Below are 19393 nucleotides of genomic sequence, written 5' to 3' on the forward strand. Positions count from 1 at the left end.
TTTTATTAAAATAATTAACTTAGAAACAAATATTATATTTTTGTTCATGTAAATAATTCTTAAATTTGAATCTAGATAATTATTTTAAATTTTATTAAATCATATATTTTAATTAAAATATATTTAATATTAATTATTTCAAATTATATTTTATAGTATCATATATTATGATTTTAGTAAATTCATATAAGAATATTGATTATTAGAATTTTATTAAATTATATATTTTAATTAAAATATATTTAATAATTATTATTTTAATTTATATTTTACAGTATCATATATTATGGTTTGAGTAAATTCATATAAGAATATTAATTATTAAGAATTTTATTAAATTATATATTTTAATTAAAATATATTTAATAATAATTATGTTTAAATATGAGTAAATTATTTATTATTGATATTAATAATCTTATTAAAATTTAAATAAAATAATTTACCAAAACAAATTTCTGCTAATTATTAAGAATTTTATTAAATTATATATTTTAATTAAAATATATTAAATAATAATTATGTTTAAATATGATTAAATAATTTATTTTTGATAATAAATAATCTTATTAAAATTTAAATAACAATAACAATAATCATTTACCAAAACAAATTTATGCTAAGGGTATTCTGGTCATTTTAGTTTTCTCCATTATGCTATTACACCTCTATTACATTCAACCAAACACAGTTTTACTATTACGCCTCTATTCCATTACATTCAACCAAACAGTTGATTTGCTATTACACATCTATTCCATTACACCTCTAATCCAATACAGCGAACCAAACGTGCCCTTAATGTTTATCCTTTTAATTTAAGAAAATATCATGGTATTATTACATAAAAAAAACAATTTTTATAGGTTAAGTTAAAGAAAAAAATAATTTTTTCAGTTAAAAATTTTATCTATTTTTACCGTCAAATATTAATGTAAATGACAAAATAACCAGATAAGTTATATATGATATTCATGTGTATATTATGTTGACGTACATAAATTAATTTTTACCAGTAAAAATAGATAGATTTTTTAACAGAAAGACCAGTTTGTTTCTTAATTTAATGTACAACAATTGAATTAGATTGTTCTGCAGCAAACCTTTCAGCTTTTGCCTGCATTTTTCACTGTATTTCCATGATCCTTTCCCTGCCATTCATTTTGAAGGTACAAATCTATTCCTGGAAGACCTGAGAAACAAAGATAACAGCTAATACTGGTAGCAAAGTGTTGCTATTTTTTGGGAGCAAAAAAGAATTTCTATTTATTTGTACTTACAGTACAAATCAATAAACCAACGAAATGACCAACGAATTGTTGGGGATAATGTAAGGCATATTGCACTTCTTAGGAGCGAACACAAATTCAATAACATTGTTGGGAGGGACAACTATGAACTCTAAATATGAATCATACAAAAAAAGAAAAAAAACACCCAACAAAATGGGGATGTACATTGATGAGGGCAGAACTTCGCAAAACACACTGCTCCAGTACGGCGTACGATAACAGGTCTGAATGAAAGGGCTGCTACCATCAGCCACGGAGATTTGAACTGTACGCATGAATTTCAGGATTTAACCTACAGCTCCGTCACTGCATAAGGAAAACAGCTATGAATGGGATGGATGGAAACATTAATTGCTAGAGATAGCTATTTTGCCACAAAGGTTTGAAGCTGAATGCACGAATTGCAGGTTTCATATGAACTTTAGAAAAGATTATAATCAAATAAACCAGCACCAAATTTTCAAAGCTCCAAATCCGAGATTACAACTCCAAGAATATATGTGGCTACTATATAAACCCAATAGTGTAAATTTTAAACTCTACTGCCAGTATATTTTAAAATATCCTTTTATTAATGGTTCCTAAGAGGCATATTAATGACAAATTGCTTTCTTTATCTGCATTTACTCAAACTGTTCTTTTCGAACAACATAGAGGACATTACGTCCTCTATTGTGTCTAATCTCCTCTATAGGACATCATAATTCGAGATGCAAAAAAGGCTTCATCTAAAGATATAGTTGAAGTTGGTATGCATCTTCATAAAGGTGTATTTGAAACAAGAGTTTACCTTCGAGTTGAAAGATCTGCAGGTGATTTGCAAAAGAAATAGTTGACATTTGGCTTCTTTGGTCTTTACTTATCTTCAAGAACCAACTCTTTGTGTTCTATTTCTAAGTATGGGATATGTGCAATTTTGGACCAGTCCCAACCATTCTTCTTTTCCAGGCATCCTTGTGAAGCAGGGCATCCTTTGATTACCAGCCTTTGGAGATTGGTAAGGTAAGGTATGCCTGATGTTAGCGATTGCAACATTGGGCAACTCACGATACTTAATTCCTCAAGAGAACCAAGGGACACCAAACCGGAAATGTCCCTCAGTTGTTTACACTCCATAACATCAAATCTCTGAAGGGAAGTCAGTGATCTCAGGTCCAAAGACAATGACATCAATCTATCACAGTACAAAATACTCAAATGCTTAAGAGAGGAAGGTGCTTGGTTATTCTCAAATAGATGATCCAAATTATCACAATCGTAAAATGTCAGTTTCTCAATAGAGAAGTTTTTAAAGCAAAAGGTTAAAAACTTGAGCTTGAATTTTTCTACCACCAAAGAGTAAAGCGATGGTAGATGGACTACTGAGTGCAGTAGCATCTCATTGCTGTCACAAAGACCTAAGCTTCTAAGATTTGGTATAACTGGCAACACAGTCAACCTATGACATCCTTTGACCACAAGTTTGTCAAGGCAGGGGAAAACTTCAAGTGACAAGGGACCAGAAGATCCTTCTATACTCATCCATTCCACCAAGTTAGGCATATCATATATTTCAAGCTGTTCCAGGCAAGGGAATCCTCCATCCCCATAAAATTCAGGGCCTAGTAACTGCACTTCAGACATCCCTTTCAAATAGAGAAACTTAAGGGAAGGTAGCTGTCCAAGTGGTGGAAGTGTTTGACAACTGCAACTGATTAATGAAATACTCGACAGATTCCGAAGACCCCAGTTCATCCATGATGGAAACCTGGAACCTTTGTATCCTTTTAAACAAAAATCCCTTAGGTTCAGGGGTGGGTAGAGGTATTCTAGTATTTTGGCAGACATTTGAGCACTCATAACACCACTGTGGCCCCAAGATAATTCCAATGAGTCAATGCTTACTTTCTTAAACAGCTCTGCGCCTTGTGCTTCTGCCTCCTTAGTCACATTTTCAAGATTCTTAATCTCTAGTCTCTCTTTAAGGTCCAGCTCATTCAACTCATTTAATTTAGCACTATCAGATTGCTTTCCAAGAACACATGTTGGCAGCTTCTCAAGAAGCCTCAGCTTTTCAATCCCTGAGGGAAGATAAGTCAAAGAGCAGCATGATGAAACGCCGAGATTTACCAGACTTGTCAACTGGGGGACAGTTTTGGGCAACTCTTCAAGGTTGTAACACTCAGAGAGTTCCATTGTCTGCAAATACTTCAAGTTAATGATGGTTTCTGGTATCTTTCTTATATATGTGCGAGATGCATCGAGGTACCTCAAGTGTTTTAAAGCCCCAAGAGAAACAGGCAACTCAGAAATGCCGCTTTGGCTAAAGTCCAACACGTGCAGGTGGTTAAGTCTAGAGAATATCGTATCGGGGATACTGTCAAATTTACTCGATATGAAAAGCAAAGTCCGCAGGTCTTCTTTATTACACAAATATCTTAGTTGTGTTGATGGCTCAGATTCAAATACCAAGGAGCAATGATGAAGTTCATTAGAAACAACTTCAGGTCCCACAACTGAGCATGTAGCCAAACTAACAGTCAACACAAAATCATACACTACATTAGGCATTCTGCAAAACATGTTGCCAGATTCATCTCTTACAATGTCCTCAAAAAATAAGCGTTGCAACAATTTCATAAAGCAGTCCTCTGCTATGTCCTCAAAAAATGAGCCACTTGTTTGCAGAAAACCCTCGGATTTCCACAACTGCAACAATTTTTCCTTACTGATCCAATATTCTCGTGGGAATATTGAACAATACGCGAAGCATTGTTTCAGATTGGATGGTAGAAGATCATAGCTGAGGCGCAGAACTGGCAAAATATTAGAAGTATAACTATACTTTTGCAGCTCCAGTAAAGCAAGAGTAGCAGCAGATAACCAATCACCCATTTCTCCATTATAGGGCAACAAAGCACCAAGTACCTTGACAGCAAGAGGCAACCCCCCACAATGCGCGACAAGAATCTTGCTAATTTGTAACAATTCAATATTCTGTTTTTCCTCTTTTTCTTCACTGGGTAACATTGCCACCTTCCAAAACATATCCAAACAATCTGCATCATGCAAAGGCTGCAAGTAATACAAAGGCATGCTATCTAAACTTTCTGCAACTTCAACTGAGCGAGTCATGATTAAAACAGTGGATCCAGGAGAACCCACAGTGAATGAGTTTTCTAACATAAACCATAGATCCATCTCCTCAATACACAAATTATCAAGCACAACCAAAAATCTCTTTCTCAGCAGTTCCCTTCTAACGCCATCCATCAAGTCAACCAAGCTCGTAAAATTTTTAGAGCAAATTGCTTCCCCAATCCTTTCAACATTGAAGCGAAGACCATTTCCAAGAGAAATCCAATATTTGAACCTGAAATTACGCCCTAGAGCCTCATCATTGTAAACCAGACGAGCTAGTGTTGTTTTTCCCACTCCTCCATCGCCTACGATGGATACCACCCCACATATCTCCTTGGCCTCGCTCAATAATAAACTAATCACCTTATCCCTATCCGTATCCCTGCCCACAATTTCAAGTTCTAAACCTAAAGAGCTAGTTCCAGATCCAGAATTCAATCTAAAATAAAGATCTGGTCTCCAATTACTTTCCAGTGGCCAATTGCCTTCTCCGGCGAGTGTGGCCAACTTCTGGAGCACATTCGCTATCGGACGCCAGTCTCCAGTTTTAGTGAAGAAACCAAAACAACAGCTCATTAGTTTTTGATTCCTTACCTTGCGTTTTTGCTGTTCATAGTCATCCAACAGATAACTCAATCGGTAAGCTAAACGTTTGACTTCAGTCAACCACAGTTTGATTTCCACCGCCATTTCAAACCGCTGCTCCGCCACTGTAGCTAAGTCTTTGACTGCCGCCACAACACTTCGCGACCTGGTCAAGATCTCGTCGCCGCCGCGGCCTCCGCCAATTGAAAGGCAAATGGAATCCAACCTATTGAGAAGCGATTGGAGAAGGGGAGACACAATTGAATCCGCCATTAAACCCTGTCTCTAAATTACAGTTGAATTGGATTCCCTCTATGGAATATCCAGTAAACCAAAGAATTTGAATTTAGCTCCATATTTACATTAACTAATATTACCGAAAATTAAATAAAGGTGTAAATTTACGAAACTGCACTTTCTATTCTTATTAGCTAAAATTGAACTTTTGTGTAATTAAACTTTTCTTTTTGGATAGAATCGTCAAACCATATTATATTTTCACGCTAGTTAAATAAAATTTCAGTTCAATTATTCGTGTCGGAAGCTACAAAATTACGCTTTTGAAAATTTAGCCCTTTAGTTGGCTCTGGTTTTCACCAACTTCGCTGATTGCGGCGGCCGGAGGTTGTTTATGGCTTGAGCTGAAACTTTACGGTTAGTTCTGCCTTTTTCCATATCTATCATTTCCTCTCCCCCCCCAATTTTTTTTTCATTTTTGAATTGTTGAAATCAAATTAAATTCGTTTAGTTTCACTTATATTTGACTTTGGTTTCGATTTTTTTTTTAGACTTTTTTTCCAGAGGGATTTTTGCCTCGGCCTAGTCTTCGTGGAAAATCAGATTTGTTTGAAGCTTTTCTCGGTCAGTAATTCAAGGAAGATAATTTGATTGCATCCGTCTGGTAAATTATTGAATTTTTTTATGTTAATGGAAACAATTTGAGATAACTACTTTATCCATAATCTCTAACCCTGAATGAGAGGAAAATGTGCTTGAATCCACGTTATATGTTGTAATAACAATGGAGCCACTTGAGCCAAAAAATTAATGTAAATAATTGATTTTTGTTGTGAGACCGAAAAATCTTCGAGGTGTCATCTGCTGGGAGCCGACTGACCTCTCAATGAGTATGACTCTGATGAAAGCCCAACCTACCTAGCCCAAGTGGTAGCATAATTGCCCATAAATTCTTACATTTCCTTGGTAGGTGATCGTGTGCATCACACATGGTCTGTTTCAACGAAACCCTCTCGACTTTGGCAAGAGCTTGAGTGCTTCATTCAGTTATGCATTCAGAGATCTTTCCTTTAAAGATCTCTATTATTAATTGGGAAGAGTTAGTTCACTTTACAAGAGTGAGAGTCTGGTCTTAGCATGAAACCAGTAAAAGAGTGCTTATAATTTTTCTCTTGTCTATTTCAGGTAGAGTCAGGTATAAATTTGCATCATTTTGGAACCGGAACCATGCATTAAGAGAATTACAGCGTGCAGCAAAGAACTACCATACAATATTGGAAGTTGAGAAGAAGGTTTTCTTGCCTTTTCTCTATGATCTGTGAATTAAATTTTGGTAGTCTTGATTATTATTATTATTTTGATATGATCAGAAGCTTAGTTTTCTTCACATCCTTAGAAACAGCAAAATTTGGTAGCTGAAAGCTTTTCTTACTGCCAAAGAAGGGGCATTTACTTTTCATTTAGTATTAATTTTGTTAGAATCTTGTTGACATTGTCTGGGAGCTGGTAAAGATGACAGGATATTGTAAAATGTTAGTGCAGTAAATGGTTATTTCTTGGCCAAGTAGTAGGAAAATGTTGGATTATGCATCGAGTTGGACTAAAAATGTAAAGAAGCAAGAACATATTGGGAATAAGTGGATGGAGAGATTGTGAAAGCTGAATTGTATAAGATTTCCTTTTCTAAATGGTGAAGTATTGTTTTTCGGGGGCACTCTTTGAACCTGTTAGGTGCTCAATGATGTATTTCATCTACTCAGGAGTCTGGAATAGGAAGTTATATGGTTGGACCAATGAGAATGTGGTGGGTGAATACATATGTCTGTGAACTCAAATATAACAAAAGCTCATTTGTTGTTGCTATTGCTATTTACTTTTGTGGTGACAAATTTATGTTTAAAGTAAAAGCTAGAGAAATGATGTATGGATATAAACTAAAACTATGTGAAGGTTTGAACTTCAAGTAAGTTGAATATTGCTGAACTTTCAAAAAAATATAATTTTAACTGATTATTTTTTGGTTGAATTAGTTTGTTGTAATGATTATTGGAGCACTACACGGGAAGATCCTTTTTGTAGGGCATACCAATATAGGTGTAGCAATTTTTTCAAGGTATTTCAGTATTTAGCGAATATAAAATGTTGTTTAGATAATTGTTGGTGATGCATATACTGGTAGGATAAAACTGAGACCATTTGGTTTATAATAATGCCTTTGTTTCAAAGATCCCCTTGCTTGTTTTTATGTGTAAATTTTGTCCTTTTAAATTGATTCAAGGAATTTTTATTTGATTTATTTTTTTGGTATGTAGGAAAAAGCAGAATCAGCGTTGTGTGCACACAGCAGCTCTATTAGAGGTAGTATAAGGCAAGCTATGGCTCCAAAAGATAATGCATCTAAACCTGAAAAATCACAAGCTTTTATCAAAGAAGAAGTTCTTGTTGGCATCCACAATGTATGCATCTTATATTTTCCAGCCTTTTCCAGTTTTACTATGTTGTGAATTTGTATATTTATGATTCATGAATATTTCTTGCAGGATGTATTTCCGTGCACTGCAGAGCAGTTTTATAATTTGTTATTAATTGATGACTGTAGTTTTACTAATGAGTATCGTGCAGTACGGAAGGATACAAATCTTTCGGTAAGCTAAGATCATTTAGTATTTCCCCATGCTTATTCCATTGAACATGTCTTGAAAGTTTGTACCAACTGTCCTCTGTTATTTTCAGATGGGACAGTGGCACCCTGCTGATGAATATGACGGCCTAGTGAGAGAGATAACATTCAGAACTATTTGTAACAGTCCCATGTGTCCTCCAGACACTGCCATGACAGAGTACCAGCATTCCATTTTATCACCCGATAAGAAAAAGCTTGTATGATTCGTTCTTATTCATTCCGTCAATTCTTATTTAATGATCTGTGTCTCTCAGTTAAAAAATTCATTTCCTGTGATGCTTTGGCCTATTCTTTTTGTTGGTTTTATGTTTGTTTCATTTGATTGAATTCAGTCAATTTTGTCTATTCAGTTAAAAAATTCATTTCCTGTGATGCTTTGGCCTATTCTTTTTGTTGGTTTTATGTTTGTTTCATTTGATTGAATTCAGTCAATTTTGTCTCTTCTTGTAGGTTTTTGAAACTGTACAACAGGCACACGATGTTCCATTTGGCAGCTATTTCGAGGTAAGTATTAGCTGGATATTTATGTTTTCAGTTCCGGTGGCAGTTCTAAGTTCAAACTTCTAGGAAGAAAAATTTGCTTGTGATATTTATGTCCCGCTTTTGTAATTACTAGATGTATTGGACATCGTTTTATTTATGTGCTGTACCAGGTACATTGCCGATGGTGTGTGGAGACTAGTGGCGAAAATTCGTCCATTCTAGATGTAAAAGTGGGTAGGTTTTCTGTTGGCTTTTCATCTCTTGAAAACGTTTTCTAATACAAAGATCCATTGGTCCTTGAACAATACAATAGGTTAGCTCCCATCCTGCAAAATCCACCCGTCATTGCTAAGGGTTCAAACTGAGACTTCCAGATCAGTCTTTAAGTTCTAGCTTCTAGGGTGTCCCCTTCGATACATCTCTTGACAAATATTTCCGGCAGCATTAGCTCTTCTCCTAGTCGAACTCTTTCCCAAAGACTGTCTTTCATTTTATACCAATATGAAATTTAGTTGGCGCATGCGACAGACAATGGTGAAAGTAAAGTACATCCAAAGCACATCCTTTCCCATTAAAGTAACTTAGTTTTCAATTTTTTTCATTTTTTTCTATCCGAACATCACTGAATTGTATCGACAGCATTGTCTCAAATTTTGCAGGTGCACATTTCAAGAAATGGTGTGTGATGCAATCGAAAATTAGATCAGGCTCTATCAACGAGGTTGGTATATCTTGAACTATGCTCTTTGCCGATCACGATCACGAATCCCATTCTTCCAAAAACATTTTTTTTTCATCATTTTTGTAAACATTAAAGGTCAAAATTTTAACCATTTTCCCCGGCTTTCGATGCAGTACAAGAAAGAGGTAGAGGTGATGTTAGATGTCGCCCGCTCTTATATCAAATCGCAAACAGCCGGTGGTGAGATCAATTATTCATCATCCTCACCCCCAGTTATACAACAAGGTATCAGCTAGCAATAAACTCTTTGATTTTATTCAATAAATTCTTTTTTTTTTTTTTTGGTTTTTAGTACAAGTAATGTAAGAATTATATGTAGAGGTACCAAGGTTTTTGCAATGACCTTGGGTGTATAATGTAACTTAACCCTTCTTTTTCTTTGAGGTTCTTGTAATGCGTTTTTAACTATAATAGTGGGCTAATGTCAACCTTAATTTTCACTATTGGTGAATATATATGTTTCTTCCTGATTTAATTTATATGCAAATGAAAAAAAGTTTCAAATTTTGGATAATTTCATTCTTTAAATTTTAGTTAGTACTGTTATCCTGTGTTTATTTTTATTTTTATTTTAGAATATGATATGCTACTTCAACTCTATATTTATAGGGATGGTAACATGACTAATATATTTGTGTGTTATATTAATTTTTGCAAAGTTAAATTAATATATACTATAAATCATAAAATATTATAAAACTAAATTCTATAAAAAGGGTTAATATAATAATCCCTTGATCTTTGGCCTTGAGTTTGGCATATTTGAGACTTGAACTTAGCAATATTTACATTAGTGATTGAATTTTTGTTGAGGTGAGACCGAAAAATCTTCGAGGCGTTATCTGCCGGGAGCCAACTGACCTCTCAATAAGTATGACTCTGATGAATGCCCAACCTACCTAGCCCAAGTGGTAGCATAATTGTCTATAAATTCTTACATTTCCTTGGTAGGTGATCGTGTGCACCACACATGGTCTGTTTCAACGAAATGCTCTCAACTTTGGCAAGAGCTTGAGTGCTTGAGGCTGGCTTTTTTGTTGAGGATTCCCGACTCCTTTGGGAGAAATCTTCTTCTGTAAATCTTTTTTGTTGAGACTGCCTTTTTTTACCGAATGATGAACCTTTCAAATCTTGTTTATCTGGAAAGTTTCTGATCTTCTATAAAACTAGAAATAATGGTTTTTAAACTTGTATCCCCTAATAAACTTCAAAATAGTACTTTATGGTTTATATTAATCGCAGTTTAATGTAATGAATCCGAGGTAGAGAAAATTGAACATTTTATTGAAACGAAACAGGCCTTGTGAGAGTAGTTACAAATTATTTCAGCTTTTTGCCTGATACTAGAGTTGATGGCTTTATATGGTTTTAATTTGGTGGTTTATTTTCTGCAGGTGAGATGGATTTTAGGCAGGATACCGTTTTTTCACATGTGGTTTCCTGGTGTAAAAAAATCACTGGTGCAAAACGCCGGAAAAAGATTTATCCGTCACTTAGACCAAAGACCGAATATCTGTTTGATCTACGAGATTCAGTGAAGGAAGAAATGATCAAAGAATTAATGGTTGGGACAAAGAGAACAAAAGAATGTCGAGAATGGCTGATCAAGGTGAGAGAATTTGAAGCTAATGCAAAAGAATTACTGCAGTTTCATGAGAAGATTTCGGATAACTTGAGATTTTCAAAGAAACAACCACATGCTGATTTGATGAATGTGCTTGATGAAATCACCCGTCTCTTGGAGAGTTCTCCGTTGCAAAGGGCAACTAGAACAAGGAGTTCTTCAATGATTGAGGGCAAGAGCTTTGGGCTTGCTGAAAGAACTTCAAATGCTTACTTGAGGAGCAAAACTGAAGATCCCGTGCAAGATCTAGAAGCCGCGAGATCTCGTGCTATGGGGAAGGAAGTTGAAAAGGGGAAAGAGATACTGCTTATTAAATATGGTACGAAATTGCTATCATCATCGAGAAAAGCCGAGGGAGATCAGAAGCCAAGAAATTTGACCAAAAAAAAGGGGTCATTTTTCTCCTTACCTCAGGTGGAGACCAAAGATGGATCAACTACAACAGTTGGATCAATGATTGACATGGAAGCTCCTTCATCTGGTAATTCAGGTGCTTTTTGGTCAGAATCTTCATTGATTACAAGCTCTTCGTTGCCATCAGATGGTGTAGACCTCAAGACAAAGCCTGAGGAGGTATCATCTTCACAGACCAACATCTTGCCAACTGCTGGACAAGAAACTGAACTTATTTCTTTTGAAGAAGAAGAAGCAGAAGAAGAAACGAAACCATCTCAGCGACCTGAAATTTCTAAGACCGTGCTTAATGAAATTGAAGAAATTTCCTCCAGTCATGAAACAGAATCTGAGACTAGTTTACCAGCAGCAAGTCAAATTCCTAAATCACTAAAGACTGTCAACCCATCAGTTGAACCTCCTATTGAAGTGGGAGCATTCATCTCTCCCCAAAGAGAGATATTCTCGTTAGATAGACTTCCAGTAGCATCTTGGGAAGAGGAAATTCTACTTCCTGATGAAGTGGGGACTAAGGTTCCTAGTCAAACTGATGCCAAGGCAAATGTTGAGCGCACTGTGTTGAAGATTTTGGAACTTTTGAGCAATGATACAGTCAGAAGAATTGGTGTTTGTGGCACTGGAAAGGTTGGGAAGACGACTGTGCTGAAAGCCTTTATTGATCATCCCCAGATAAATGACATGTTTGATTTGATCATTTGGGTGACAGTATCAAAATACTGGAGTATAAGGAAGATGCAGGATGAAGTTTTAAGGCAATTATCAACAGATTTCAAGGCTGAATCTGAAAATAGAGAAGAATTGCTCCGATATTTGGAAGGTAGGAAGTTTTTGCTTGTTTTGGATGATGTCTGGGAGAGTATAGATTTAGAAGCAGTTGGTATTCCTAATCCTAGCTCGGAAAATGGCAGTGCGATAATACTGGCAACTAGGAATTTGGAGGTTTGTAATAACATGCGTTTCATAAATATGATCGAAGTTGGAACTCTTTCTAATGAAGAAGCATGGAAGCTGTTCTGTGAACAAGTTGGTAGAGTTGTCAACATACCAGGTATCCTGCCCTTTGCTCGAGTTATTGCTGAGAGGTGTGGAGGTCTGCCTCTGCTGGTTATTGTCACTGGAAGAGCTCTGTCAGGGGAAGAAGATGTCTTTGCATGGGAACAAGCATTCAAGCAATTTTCAGGGCCTTGTGGAGATCTAAGAAGCCGAAATGACATAATCCAATTGTTAAAATTCAGTTTTGACCGATTGCAGGTTCATGACATACAGACTTGCTTCCTTCATTGTGCTTTATTTCCCGAAGATCAGGAGGTTAATATTTCTGAATTTGTTACATATTGTATCGAAGAAGGTTTGATTGCTGGGAATACGGCTGATGCATATAAGAGGAGCCATGAGATAATTACTGTTCTCACACGTGCCTTTTTGTTAGAAACTACTTCCAATTCTTCCATCATAATGCATGATATGATAAGAGACTTGGCATTGGCCATCTTGTTGCAGGAAAAAGACAGTCAATTTCTGTTAAGAGCTTACTCAAAACCGGTGAGCCGAGAAAACCATTCATCACTCGTACTACGTGAAAGCCCCGAGAACAATAGATTGTTTATTCCTGATGGTTGTCAATTCATATTGAGAGGCGGTTCAAGACTGACCCAACCACCTTCAGTAGAGGAATGGGGAAAGTCTAGTATGATCTTTTTGATGGACAATAATTTGTCCGCTTTACCTGAGAGCCCAAGTTGCCCTGGACTTTTGACACTGTTTCTTCAAAGAAATTTCAGGCTCAGAGTGATAGCCGTGTCCTTTTTTGACTGCATGCCTTGTTTGAAAGTGCTAAACTTGTCAAATACCCGAATAAAGTCTCTGCCAGGAACAATTTCAAAACTTGTAAGCCTGGAAACTCTCATCCTTCGTCATTGTGAACGCCTTTCTATGCTTCCCTCTGATATTGGATCCCTCAAACTTCTTCAAGTACTTGATCTTAGAGGCACTGAGATAAACTTATTACCTGATGAGATCGGTGAACTATCGTCTTTGACATACTTTGATATATGCTTCTATGGATCTATCAACCGAAGGGAGCATCTTAAATTGCCACAAGGCTTGATTTCTAGTGGGATAATATCGAGGCTCTGTGCATTGCAATCACTAGGGATTAGAGTGTGCCCGGGAGATGAGCGGTGGGACAAATGTGTCAAATCCATCATTTACGAGGTAAGTAAATTGACGGGGCTAACTTCTCTGTCTTTTTATTTCCCGGAAGTAGAGCTTCTTGAACTGTTCCTTCAAAAAAGTGCAGCCTGGATTGATCAATGCTTAACTGAGTATAATTTCGTGGTTGGCCATGACATCAAGCGTATTGTCTCTCGAGTTCCACAATATGTGGAGCTTGATTATGATCGAACAAGCCAGCGCTTGAGATTTGTTAACGGTGAGAAGATACCTGATGCAATCGTCAAAGTACTAGCATATTGCTCAGCTTTTTATTTAGATCATCACCTGGACGTAATCAGCATATCGAAGTTCGGGATTGCCAACATGAATAAGTTGAAACACTGCATAGTAAGTGAGTGTCCCACAGTTAAAGCTGTTTTGGAGGATAAGGAATTTACCGAGGTTGTATTTCCATGTCTAGAGCACTTGAATCTTCACTATTTGTGGAATTTGGAATACATCTGCGACGACCTTCTTCCTGAAGGAAGCTTCGCCATGCTACGGATCTTGTATGTGCACGCATGTCCAAAGTTGAAATATGTCTTGAAAAGCTCCATGCTTCGTTTCTTCTCGAAGCTAGAGGAGTTGATAGTCGATGATTGTACAGCAATCGAGAAGATTATACTTGACGATACTGATTTGAGTCACATGTCGGATTCCAGTTTCAAAAGACTAACTCTTCACTACCTTCCTGCATTAGAAACCATTCGAGAAGGTGTTTGGCCCTCATTCAAATATATCAGTGTATGCAACTGCCCTAATTTTAAGAAAATCAATTTAGATTCCAAGTCGAAACATACACTGAAGGGGATTAAAGGTGAGAAGGATTGGTGGGATTCATTACAGTGGAAAGAACCTTCTCTAAGCATACATTTCAACGACTTGTTTACTCTAGTTTCTGAGGATGATATATGAGGAGATAGTATCAATTGACGCTGTTTTCATCGCTTGAGTCAATGACGTGGAAGAATCAAGAATTTTTACCAGCAGAAAATAAATCAAGGCTGAAGAGGTATTGTCTCCTTTTCCTTTTTCTTTTCCAGGATTATGAAGTATTTATATTTATTTGAAATTCAAGCATGCTTATATAGTAGCTGAATATCACTTAGCAGTGAGTACCTCGTTATTTCTTCTTCAATTTTCCTATAGTATCCATGTCCGGCACATTTTTGCAAAAATTGAGTTCCTCTTAACATCGACAAATAGTAAAAAGGTAATTATTTGGTCAATTCTTTGGTAAAAAGTAACATGAAAGCTCCTCTATTAGGAGGTGGACTGCATTTTGCCCCTCTACTTAAAAATGGATAAATTAGTTTTTGTATATTAGGTTAAAGGGTAAACTGGTCTTTCTATTAAAAATTTTATTCATTTTCTATTAAAAATTGGTCATTGTATGTCAGCATGAGATTTACGTGACACGTTATGTCATTGTCTGATTATTCTGTCAACCACATCAAATTTTAACCGTACAAATTGATGAAATTTTTAACCGAAATGACTAGCTTGCTTTTTAGTCTAATGTATAAAGATTAATTTGTCCATTTTTGAGTAGAGGGGTAAAATACAATTCGATTTCTAGTATAGGGGTCTTCATGGTACTTTTATTCAATTATTTTCATCTAAATTGTGGTTGGTTGAATGTTTTATGGTTTAGCATGCCTTATTTGCTACTTTGTTTTATTTTTCCATGCATAACTTTCCAATCAAGATTATTGATAATTCACCTTTCTTAGGTCACTCCTTGGGGAGCTTTGAAATTCCTTCTCTACAAAGTTTCCGGCAGCAAATCTGCTCCTCACACTGGCAAACAAAGAGACAGGCGGAAATGGCTGTCCATTGACAACCAGTGCTATTGGTATAGCGAATGCAAACAATTAGAATAGCCTTTTCCGGAACAATTTCCGGAAAACGGAACTACCATTGTAGATAAAAGTACTGCTTCCTTCCCAATTCCCTCATGGATTTCCCGTAATGTGTTAGAGGAAGCATGGCAGCATCACTAACAACACTTGCATCCGTTGACAGTTGATTTATCGGAATTCCGGAAAGGTATCGGTCAAGAACTTGTATCTTTTGTTCCCCTTACAATCTAGACATGTTGAAGCCCTGAATTTATGGTTTAAAGATCTTGTTATATTAGGAACTTTCTCTGATTATTTTGCCTTCCATGTATATAATTTGTTGTCATTTTGAATTAACTTAATACAAGGAACATGCTTTTGTTCAATTCTTTAAAATGGGGTTGTTTAATATTTAAAAAAAAATGATTTTAGTGTTGAATAAACATTAAATTGAAAAATATTACACACTTAAATACGATTAAATTTGATTGCTATGTTGAGGCAATAATATATAGAAAATGATAACTATGTTATAATTTGAATTTATTTTTTATTTTTTAATAATATAAAGATTAAATTAATTTATTTAATAATAAAGAGATTAATTTAATTTAGTATTTATAATACAAGCATAAGTAATTTAACCTAAATTATAATATATATAATTATATATATGACTACTAATCAAGAACTTAACGAAAGTCGAAGGCTTTCCTTCTTTTCTGTAGGTATTTGCATGTGCATTATTGTTAGATTCTAATGTCACGAGGTTGGGACGAGTCTTACAAAGCGCATCGTGGCCCATAGACACTAGCAGATGGTTCATCCTAAGGTTTCACGTCTGGGAAGAGAAAATCCACCTCTTTGAATTGCATCTATGAGATTTTGTGATTACAATGTTAGTTTAACATTGTTTTTTAAAATTATTTTTAAAAATTTTGGTTCAAAATTTAAATATGCACTTAATTACTGTCACGAATTAACTCAACACCAATAAAATTATTAAAAACTCATTTTAAATAATTAATTTATATTGTTATAGGATATTTCTGAATTTTCATATATTTATATAAAAATTAATTAAAAAAAACAACTTTAAATTAAGATAATATGCAAATAATGCTATTTAAACTCAAAACATCAAAAATATTAAATTTTGCCATCCACCTAAAGCCTCGTTATCATTCTATACGATAATCTTTATAATCTAATTTTATTTTTGTACATATTGCATGTGTTGTTATTATTAATTTTAAACTATACACTTTATTATTTATTTTATATTATTTTTAAACGCATACATATATTTTAAATATGTAGTTTCCACTCACATACGTGTGTAATAAAATTTCTAATATTATTAATTACCATGAAAAAAAATTAAAATATATTCAAATTTGTTGTTACTCATATTGTAATTATTAAAAAAATCCAAAAATAATTTTTCAAATTTCTTAAAGAATTTTTTTTTGAAAATATGAACAACTATTTTTTTTTTTAATTTTTACATACCTTTTTAAAAGAGTTTTTATTATGTATTTTTGAATTCTAAAAAAGAAAGGGTTAAATTGATAAAAAAACTATTAATATTAAGTGCAAAATGAATCATTCTACCTTTTCTATAATTTCCAAATTTATTAAATAGACTAATAACTTAAAATTAAGAATTAAGAATTAAAATTAAAATACAAATATCTCTTACATATTTAAACCTAATATCCCTTTAATAAAAAAAATAACTCATCTATAATAAAATTTATGGATTATCTAATAAATATAATACCCATCCATAAATCATCTTGGTCAGTACTCGTTAAATTCCTGACTGAATGTGTATGTATATTTGGTTAAAATATGTTGTTAGTTTCTATACTATAACGAAAATTAAAATTTAACTTTTGTATTTGAAAAATTAAAAGTTAAGTCCTATTTTTTTATTTAAAAATATTAGTTTAATTATTAAAATTGTAAATATGATCTGTTAGAATTTGTCAACTTGGTATATGATTAACAGGAAATAAATATGATAAGTTGGTAAATTTTGATAGAAACTACCGACAATGATGATGGTCGGACTATAATTTTTAAATTGAAAAAGTATATGAACTAATTTTTGAATTTTAAATAAGTATAGGGACTAACAACATAATTTAACCGATGGGGTAAACAACACCAACCTCGGTATCATCCTCAGAACCACCGTGATTGTCGTCGGAAATTTCCACAACCGGCGAACCAAATTCAACATTGTTATCCAGAAAATAAAGCAAAAAAACCAGGACCAAACAACACAAAATCATAGGAATTGGTCCAAATATCCACAAAAAAGAGGCAAAGAGAAATAAAAGCCACGTAATCCAACGACCAAAAATAACTTCCACGGTTCACAATCGTCGCCACGTAATCCGCCGTAAGACAGTGGCGGAACTGGTTCTCCCTACTCTTCTTCTTCGGCGGTATACAAACAAGTATACTCGCATGGCTATAATACCTTATAGATTGTATATTCAATAAGAAGACCACCATAAAACAAAGTAACATAGCAAAATACTTGATCGAAAAAACCCGGTGACTTAAATCTCCGACATCGATCGCCGATTTCTCGCCGGCGTTACTCGTCATTAACAACGCGATGAGCGAACTTAACGTTATCGCCGTCGAGGCTAATACCGTTGATGCCATTATGTTGTTACGTAACGTTTGAACTGCTAAGACACCGTTGCGCTGTACATCCTGTGAAAAAACGAGGATTTAATTTCAAATTAATTCAAAAAATATATATCGAATTAATGATGAAGAACAGCCACGAACCTCCATCATGCAATGAACCCAGAATCGGCGACTAATTGCATTAATGCCGATGATAGTTTTGATAGGGTATTTGATAACACGATGAAGAAGCCATAGATGATAAACAGTCATTATTAAAAGACCAATTGGAACTAATATACAATCAAGATATCTAATCTCCATAGCCATAATTATTGATGAAGAAGAAGATTTTTTTTTCTTTTTTTTAAGCAAACAACAATTTTTTTAATTATATTATTTCCTTAATGAAAGGAAATAATAATTGAAAAATAATGTGTCAATAATTTTTTTTCTTTTATTTTGATAAAAAAAGATTTAAATTATAAATAAAATTTTTGTTTCTAAGAAAATGAGTTGAAATGGGTTTTTAAATAGAAATTGTTTCTAATTTAAGAGTGGTATCAAATATAAAAAGAAATATTTATATTTATTTCTAAATTAAATGAAATATTAATTTAGTCTTCAGAGTTTATATTTTTTTTGTCAATTTAGTTTTTATTTTTAAAAAGGAGTCAAATTGATTTTTTTAACGGAAATGTTTATTAAAATGTTTTTATGATGATATTGGTGTTGCAACCCGCTTGATAGTCCACGTTTATTTTATGCTCATATAATATTATTTGACTTATATGTCACGTCAACAAATAATTTTAAAATTATAAAAATAAAAAGTATAAAATTCAAAAGAGTTAGTATAAAATGCACACGAATTGCCATACAAGTTGCCATGTCCAAGAATTAACGTTTTAGTCAATATTTTCGTTAAAAAAAATTTAATTCGACTCTTTTTAAAAGGCCAGAGCTAAATTTAGCTTTAGAAAAAAGGAATAAAAGTCAATTTGATAAAAGATATAAATATTAACAATTAAAGTTGTCATTACGCTTGTAATATATATATTATTTTAAAATTATTTTATGATCCACAATATTTATATATACGAATTTATATTTGATGTATTCACATGTATAATTTTTAAGAGTGATGTCAAGATTTTTTCGTAGAGAGCCAAAATTAAATTATAAAATTGAGGAATGGTCGAAATATAATCTTATTATTATTTTAACTTCACTTTTTTTACAATTTTTAAGAGGGTTGAACTATAATTTACCATTTTGAGAAGCCCAAATGAAAAAAAAAATTATGTTGATTTGGTGGCTAGGGTGTTCATCATTTTAGATGCGATTTGAGTTCGAGTTGCACTAGTCACGTTGTTGTAAGAGTTTTGCTCTCTTATAATTCACCAAGAAAAATATATTAAAAAAATTCACGTCTTCTGAAATAGATTGTTTAAAATTCATTAAACAGATCGAATTTAATCATTGCCGATAAAAGTGAAGGCTAAATCT

General features: G+C 33.9%; 2 protein-coding genes and 1 pseudogene across 7 annotated transcripts; 1 reads left to right on the forward strand and 2 right to left on the reverse strand.

The window, feature by feature from the left end:
* Positions 1 to 1326: 1326 nt before the first annotated feature.
* LOC107902939 (putative disease resistance protein RGA1) lies at positions 1327 to 5270 on the reverse strand. The gene is made up of 2 exons (XM_016829044.2): positions 2083 to 5270; positions 1327 to 1598 (listed from the first exon to the last, which is right to left on the reverse strand). Exon 1 carries the CDS (start codon positions 5268 to 5270, stop codon positions 2148 to 2150), a length of 3123 nt encoding a protein of 1040 aa, XP_016684533.1. The 3' UTR covers positions 1327 to 1598; positions 2083 to 2147.
* A 263-nt stretch (positions 5271 to 5533) lies between these two features.
* Positions 5534 to 15621, forward strand: LOC107902903 (disease resistance protein At4g27190). 6 transcript variants are annotated; one of them, XM_016829015.2, is made up of 12 exons: positions 5534 to 5651; positions 5786 to 5898; positions 6420 to 6526; positions 7547 to 7690; positions 7775 to 7879; positions 7968 to 8114; positions 8368 to 8421; positions 8571 to 8634; positions 9060 to 9121; positions 9256 to 9367; positions 10537 to 14406; positions 15128 to 15621. In XM_016829015.2, the coding sequence occupies exons 4-11, from the start codon at positions 7610 to 7612 to the stop codon at positions 14307 to 14309; spliced, it is 4398 nt and encodes a 1465-aa protein (XP_016684504.1). In that variant the 5' UTR covers positions 5534 to 5651; positions 5786 to 5898; positions 6420 to 6526; positions 7547 to 7609; the 3' UTR covers positions 14310 to 14406; positions 15128 to 15621. The 6 variants fall into 6 exon arrangements, with proteins under 6 accessions (XP_016684504.1, XP_016684520.1, XP_016684526.1 ...); XM_016829022.2 differs by having other exon boundaries at positions 5537 to 5651; positions 5786 to 5858; XM_016829027.2 differs by lacking the exons at positions 5534 to 5651; positions 5786 to 5898; positions 6420 to 6526; ... (3 more) ...; positions 8368 to 8421; positions 8571 to 8634 and adding an exon at positions 8655 to 8976.
* Positions 15622 to 17274: 1653 nt separating this feature from the next.
* Positions 17275 to 18327, reverse strand: LOC107906109 (uncharacterized; annotated as a pseudogene).
* Between the last annotated feature and the right edge of the window lie 1066 nt (positions 18328 to 19393).

This window comes from Gossypium hirsutum, chromosome D02, assembly GCF_007990345.1.
Source record: "Gossypium hirsutum isolate 1008001.06 chromosome D02, Gossypium_hirsutum_v2.1, whole genome shotgun sequence".
NCBI lineage: Eukaryota > Viridiplantae > Streptophyta > Magnoliopsida > Malvales > Malvaceae > Gossypium > Gossypium hirsutum.

Coding starts and splice junctions, on each gene's coding strand:
- LOC107902939 (XM_016829044.2), bottom strand. CDS start 5,270: ATGGCGGATTCAATTGTGTCTCCCCTTCTCCAATCGCTTCTCAATAGG.
- LOC107902903 (XM_016829015.2), top strand. CDS start 7,610: ATGGCTCCAAAAGATAATGCATCTAAACCTGAAAAATCACAAGCTTTT. Junction 7,691..7,774: donor TTCTTGTTGGCATCCACAAT/GTATGCATCTTA, acceptor TATTTCTTGCAG/GATGTATTTCCGTGCACTGC. Junction 8,115..8,367: donor CACCCGATAAGAAAAAGCTT/GTATGATTCGTT, acceptor CTCTTCTTGTAG/GTTTTTGAAACTGTACAACA.